Below are 7,124 nucleotides of genomic sequence, written 5' to 3' on the forward strand. Positions count from 1 at the left end.
GCCCCATGACGTTCGGCTCCCTTCTTGTTCTTCCCTGTTTCCCCAAGATCATTTTGTGCTGCTCCTTCGTTTTCGTGTGTGTTGTTTTTATTTTTTGTTTTTTTTCCAGAGGGTGGCTAAGGAAGAAGATTCCTACCTCCTTTTCAGTTCTCTGCCCCCTGACATCACCTAGGCGCCCCTCACTCACATCTTCAAACCTTTCTTCCTCCAACTCTCTTCCATCTACAGATACGCTGCTCTGGCCTTCCTGAGAAGCTCCTCCTTGACTCTGAACTTGCTCAAGCCTCAGACTCTCCCTCCTCACTGCAGCGGGACCACCTGCACTCTGGTGCCTCCTCTCACCACTCGGATGAAATTCTTTTCGTGACTACTTTCCAGAGGCTGAATCTAACGACTGTTTCTTGGCCTCCAGACCCTGGGCCCATCCCTTTCCCAGGTGTTCTGAGCATTTGATCCTCTCCCTGTTCCCCTCGGAGGCTTCCTCCCCCCCGCCCTCCAGGCCTGCAACCCAGTCCCCAGCCCTGTATGTGCCCTATTTTCTCTCCACAGTCACTCCCATGGGAGTCTCATCTATTTCACAGCTTCAACCACTACTTTTATGTCAGAATCTTGAACCCAGAGCATAAGAGTTCACAGCCTCTATTCTGGTGGTTTCAGACCTGCGGCCAGGACGCCACAGGGGTGGGGTTGGAGGGCTTGAATTTATTGAAAAGGGCTGGCATCCCTTATCCACTTAGTGAGCCCAATAAATAATATATTGATTATATGTGAGATATATATTGATACAATTATTTTTCATTCATCTGTACCTATTACTTTGGTACAACTTAAGGCATTACTGAATTCATAGACATTTGTGGTCATTTACGTAGTTCTCAATCAACAGATACCAACAAAAAAAATTATTTGCCACCATCTAAGATGTCTGTGTAATTAAGAAGACTGAATATGAGCTACACCCACAGTTTAACACGCTTCTAATCCAGTGATCTTCAAACTAAAAATGAAACAGAGCATAGGGACAGTTACCAGGCCTTTCTTCAAAGAAGGTTTAACCCGGCTCCCTAATATATATAATACTAATGAGTAAACCTGAAATTTAAAAACTTGGCTTATGCCATCAGTATGTGTTTTAAATACTTAGGAACCTTTAAAAAAAATAGCTGAATCAGATGAATGCCAACAGCTGGAACATGATTTTAAATATCCTGCAGACTGCTTTAGCTCCAAACTCTCCATGGCTTCTGAGGGTCTAGGTGGACCCCAAGCCTATCTTAAATTCTCCCTCCAACAGTTCACTTTTGGAGACCTCCGCCCCTGCAGACTGGCTGAAGCCTGGCTCACTGATTGCTTTCCCTCTCTCGCCCCCACTGCCTTAGAGGGTCACCTGTCTTCCCTGATCAGTCCCCATCTACTCTATCTGGACTCCACCTCACTTCTTTAATACCTCCCTTTATCACTCCAGCCAACTGTCCCAACATGAATTCTTCCTTGGCAAAGACTCAAAAGATTCCTACTTTTATTCTGTAGCTGTATCAGCCTTTTCTTGAATATTCAACTTTTAGAGGAATTTTTGTCTCATTACTCCAACTAGAACGTATTCTCCTGGAGGGTAGCGACAGTCCCACAATTCTGCACGCTGACTTGCGTGGCCAAACCAATAACTGTGCCTGAGCTTGCCAGACTAGAATGTCTAACTGAGGGCTGAGAAAAAGACCATTTTTTTTTTTTTTAATGTGAACAAGAAATAGGAAGAGGGAAAGAAAAAAACATAATGGAAAACCTGGTAAAATATGTGAAAACTCCTCTCTCCCGGGTTCCTCATCACCACCCTGGATTTTTCCAGAAGGAAGTTGGAGATCTTTCCACCATCCGGTTCCCCACCTGGACTGAACTGGATTTCAAAGTATTTTCCCTGCAAGAAAGTTAGGAATATCCTTCAATGGTTGGTGAACAAAAACATGGTGTTTCAAAGTGGCTTTCAATATAGTATAATTCAAAGAAACTCATTAATGAAAGACGCGCTCGGAATTACTCCTAATTCTAGTCTAGATTTCTCATTTGTTCCTATCAGACAATGAACAATATTTTTGACCCATCACACAACTTTGTATTGAGAGAATCTGTCATTCCAGCACAACCAAATAAGGATACTCAACTCCTTGCATATTTTCCTGGTAGGGACTTGCTTACTGAACTGGCAGGTGTAAAGAATGGGACAGAAACACCACAAGGCACCCTTAACCTAATAAAAGTGAACTCTGCCATCCTCTTTCAGAGGAAGCACATTATCCTTCTGGCAGACTTCATCTCATAGCTTTGGGCAAAAGCTGTCAATGCCCCTTACCTCTGGAGCATCTAAAATGCTTATTTAATTTTTTTTTTTCAGTTTTTGGCCAGGGCTGGGTTTGAACCTGTCACCTCCGGCACATGGGGCTACTCCTTTGAGCTACAGGTGCCGCCCCTAAAATGCTTATCTAAAATAAAAACACTTCATTAAAAATTAAGTTATTTCCAGCAACTTGTAGAGCTGGGGATATTTGTTACTGTTGTTACTAATTGCCGCTAAAAAGGGACAAATGAAAATTAAATCTGGAATTTCATTGTCAAAGGTAGCCAGGTTCTTAAATTAATGATATATTTATTTTTTCCCAGTAGACTTAGTTTCACTCCTGTCCTTAAAAATGTAAGCATCCTCAGAGGCCAAAAGGGTAAATTTAAATGAAAGAAAGAGTCAGGGAGTGGTGTGGCCTAAGACCAAACCAGAGTGTATGCCTGGCCTTACTGCGTTCATGTTTAATATTATACAAATTTGTATGCTGACTAAATCCACCCATGTCAGGGCTGAATTCAGATGCACCTGAAGTCGATGACTAGAACTGTCATCTCATTATGGACAAGAAAAGTGCTCCATGTGCTGTGCCAATGTGTGAGTACCTGAGTACACACTGTGTTCCTGTCCTTAAGCTACTGATTGCAGGTGTCAGAGAGACCACAAAGGATGGCCATCCTCTCATTGTCTATTTGTCTTAATCTGATGACCCCTCTACCTCCTCCCTAAAATTACAAACAAATACCCAGAGGTACCAGGTGCAGAGACCTAACCAGGGGGTCCACAGCAAAGCTTGCTGAGAAAGAGCACCCCATGCTTCCTGTACAGGGTAGCCACACTTTACCACGTTGGCCTGATAGGATGTGGCGAGGGAAAGAACTCAGGGCCTGCTCCCAAACTCCATCTATTGAGGGAAAATGAAACCAAACAGGACACCAATCCCAGGAAGGGGGTTTGTCATACCTGGAAACCAGAGACTCTCAACCGTGGCTGCCTGTTAGAAACACTTGGGGAGCCTTTCCAAAATGCAGGTGCCTGGTGCCCCTCAGACCAGAATCTCTAGGGACAGCTGCCTGGACTTAATGAACATGGTTTTAAAAAGCACCTGGGTGATTTTTATATGTAACCACGGTTGAGAACCGCTGCTCTAAGATAGCAAAATGCTTACACATGGTTCAAAATTGTTATATAAAAGGCTTAAACCCCTAATGAGAGGTGAAAAGTCTAAATATTTAGGATTGCTGCCTAGCAGCCTTGGGGAATGGGATGTTGTGTGCTGATAATTAAAGGGAAAGAAGCTTCGACTCTTGTAATATTTTATTTATTAAGCTGTGTGATAGGCACATTCAGTGTTCATCGTATTATTTTAGGATAGTGTTTGAAATATTTCATAATATGTATTTTTTAAATTTAGAAGCATTTACAGGTGGAAAATAGGTTTTTATGGTTCACACTGCTTGTCTACTTTTTAAAGCACAATTACCCCCCTGAGGCCACTCCCACATTCTCTTACTAGAAAATCCCTATAATAACATATTGAACTCCGACTTCCGCCTGAATTACATTTTATATTATGTGCACGTGTTAAAACAAAAATTGGAACGTACTGTGAATATCGTTCTGTGATTTTGTTTTAATGTAACAATATAGTATGGATGTCTTTTAAACCAAGTACAGAGAACTTACATAATTTGTTCAAAAAGTATTACTGGGTCCAAGATAATGAGCATTTTAAATTTTTATGAAAATTGCCCAATTGCTCTCCTGAGAGAAAGAGAAGGTGTTACTCTTCAACCAAGAGTGTTTCTTTTCTTTCTTTCTTTCTTTTCTTTGTTTTGAGACAGAGTCTCAGTATGTTGCCCTTGGTAGAGTGCTATGCCATCACACCTCACAGCAACCTCAAACTTCTGGGCTTAAGCAATTCTCGTGCCTCTGCCTCCCAAGTAGTTGGGACTACAGGTGCCTGCCACAATGCCCGGCTATTTTTTTGTTATAGTTTTCATTGTTTGGCAGGCCCGGGTTGGGTTCGAACCCGCCAGCCCCAGGGTATATGTGGCCGGCCCCCTAGCCGCTAAGTTACGGGCGCTGAGCAGAGTGTTTCTTTTCTGTTATTATCAACCTCCATGTTTGTCCATCTGAGAGAGAAAATCGGTGGTTTTGATTTCTATTTCTCTCATTATTCATGAATGTGAGTATTTTCTGATGTCTCAGGCTGCCTCTGCAACAGTGTGTGAGCCTGTCTGTGGTATGTGTAAGTATGTATATGTGGGTGTGTGTGCTTGTGCCTATGTATATAATGTGTGTACGAGTGCATGAGTGTGTCTGTGTGTGAACGTGTGTCTGAAATGCCCATCATGATCTTTCCCATCTTTCCATCAGGGTTGTACAATATTTTATATTTATTTATAAAAAACGGATGTAGCCTCCAAGGATAAAGAATAATTAGGAAAAATCAAGGTAAACATTGATTTAATTATTGTTCTGCTCCCACTGAAGGGCAAGAAAGCAGAAAACACCTAGAGGGTTAAATTTGGTCACCTTTTTACATGGCAGGTCTAGATGGACAATTAGAGAAAAAGAGGGCAAATGGAAAATTTATTCACTGCTGCTTTGCTATTTCATTACCTAGAAATTTCTCCAAGATAACACAAGTCATGCACTGGGGGATAAAAAATAGATAAATGAATAATTTGATAATATTAAGCAGCCAGGAAAGAAAGTGAGGGTGAATCTGACAGATATAACCCACCAGGGAACTTGGTTATTACAGGAGAACATAGTAAAATTTCTCTCGGAAATAGAAGTTTCCTTTGAAAATAGAGAGTGAAAAAGAAATTGTTTTTCTCTGCAATTCCCACTTATTTATTTTAAAATCATCCAGAATCAGCCTCACAGATGGCGCCTTGAATACTTTAGTGCCAGACATAATCTATGGTTGAGATAAGATGCAAAATCTATATAAACCAAGGTTACTGGGCAAACATTTGTTTCTTTGCAAATGTGGCTTTTGTCAAGGGGAATATGTTCATATGCATCCTTGCCAGCCGTCTAATTTACCCCCTCAGGAGACACCCAACAGAGAAACGTCTAAATGGGCATTTGCAACCTGGTAGTCACTGGGGCAAGCGAGGCAGGTGGAAGGCAGTCTGTGAGGCTAGGTACAAACCAAAGCACAGATCTGGGGAAGAGGGGTAGGCGGCTCCCTCTGACAGAGAAGAGGAAGGTTCTCTCCAACGTGCCAGATCAGTCCAGCTGTCAGCTCCCTTGGGTAGCTACTGACCAAGTTCTAAGAACCAAGGTCATCCATTACTAGTGGGCAATGATACCTGGGATACCCATCTAAGCCTACTGAATCTCTTATCTAGGAAAGAAGGCCTTTTCTCCAGGGCACAAAGCAAACTCGTCCGGGACCAAAGTTGCCACATTTATCAATTTTATTTTCCTTAGGCAATTCAAGTTGAAACTGATTACAAAATTATATTGCTTGCCTCCCTGAGGCTCAAAAATAGCTTCAGCCAGGGGCCAATTGAAGCTTGCCGGCACGCCACGATGGAAAATGAAGATGGAAAAGGCGGCCTCCCGACGGTATGTGAAAAGCTCTCATTTCCTGTGAGATAGTGGACTTAATTCAGGAACACCAACATCATCAATCAGGCGACACTCTGAGCAGGGACAGACTTACGAATCGGCTGGAGTTGTTGTTCCGGACCGTCTTGGCGTTCCCGAAGGCCTCCAGCAGCGGGTTGGACTGCAGGATAATGTCCTTCACGTGCTGTCGGGGCAAACACACTGGAGGTTACGAAGCTGCCCTCCAACGTGAAGCCCAACTTTCCCTAAGGACCTGGTTTCTGAGTGCAGGAAAGTGGGGCCCTCAATCCACGTGTACCTGGGGGTTCCTGAAAGATTTATTCTTTCATCACGACAGATCTAGACCTATTTGTGAGTCTGGGTCTCCCAACTCCCTTGGCTCAACGCAGGACCTCCCGGGGCCAGGATGCCATCCCTGCGTCAAGATCTACAGACATTCCTGGACTGAGTTTCCAAACTGATGGCTGCAGCTTTGCGTGCTTCTGAGTGAGCCAGGAATCACAGCGGGGAGGAAAGTGAAGTGGTAAGCCATGGGTACCTGCCTGTTCCCCCCACAGTCTACCCACCCATCTCATCCCATTCCATTAGAGTTATTTTAAGGAAACTAATCAGTTTCTCCTCCCCCCAAAAATATAGTCTCGTTTCTCTCAAACTTCAAGGTATAAGAAACATACACATGAATTCCGTAGGCCTAGGGCAGAGCCCCAGAACCTGAATTTCTAATCAGCCACACTTTGAACAGCAAGATTCACTGCTAGATTGTGTAGTATAATTCCTGGCCTACTCGAGGGGAGGGATTTGGTTTTCAGACACCCCATGGACACGAGACAGCACAAGAGATGGGGTTTGATGTTGGAGACGTCTTTCAACAAGTGAGTCATTCCTTGTACTTCTAATTATTCACATGCTATGGTTAAACACGGTCCAGAAATAACAAGTTTTCTGGCTTGTGCTCTTTAGCTACTGACTAATTCCAAGCCAAGAGCTCTGTATCATTGTCCTCATAGGAAAACAGGAAGAGAAAAGTCAACATTAACCGTCTGCAGTCTGGCTACTAGGTTGTGGGCTGTGACAGAGAGGACTACACTAAGGTACTAGCTGTGTAACAGCCAATGTGTTCCTTTGGCACCTGTGTAACAGCCAATGTGTTCCTCTGGCACCTCCTGAACATCCAGGAGAGAAATTGCCTTGAGAAATGAGAACT

At 43.3% G+C, this 7,124-nt stretch overlaps 1 protein-coding gene across 2 annotated transcripts in view; it reads right to left on the reverse strand.

Moving 5' to 3' along the window:
• MYO1E (myosin IE) overlaps window positions 1-7,124 on the reverse strand; it is a 229,500-nt gene that overhangs the window by 91,608 nt on the left and 130,768 nt on the right. For both annotated transcript variants that reach the window (XM_003784390.3, XM_023509954.1), the window contains exons 6-7: window positions 6,015-6,104; window positions 1,784-1,915 (exon numbers count right to left, since the gene is read on the reverse strand). In XM_003784390.3, the coding sequence (XP_003784438.1) occupies window positions 1,784-1,915; window positions 6,015-6,104 (222 nt within the window). The remainder of the gene's footprint in view (window positions 1-1,783; window positions 1,916-6,014; window positions 6,105-7,124) is intronic.

Source organism: Otolemur garnettii, unplaced genomic scaffold (genome assembly GCF_000181295.1).
Source record: "Otolemur garnettii isolate 467f Iridium unplaced genomic scaffold, OtoGar3 scaffold00011, whole genome shotgun sequence".
Lineage (NCBI taxonomy): Eukaryota > Metazoa > Chordata > Mammalia > Primates > Galagidae > Otolemur > Otolemur garnettii.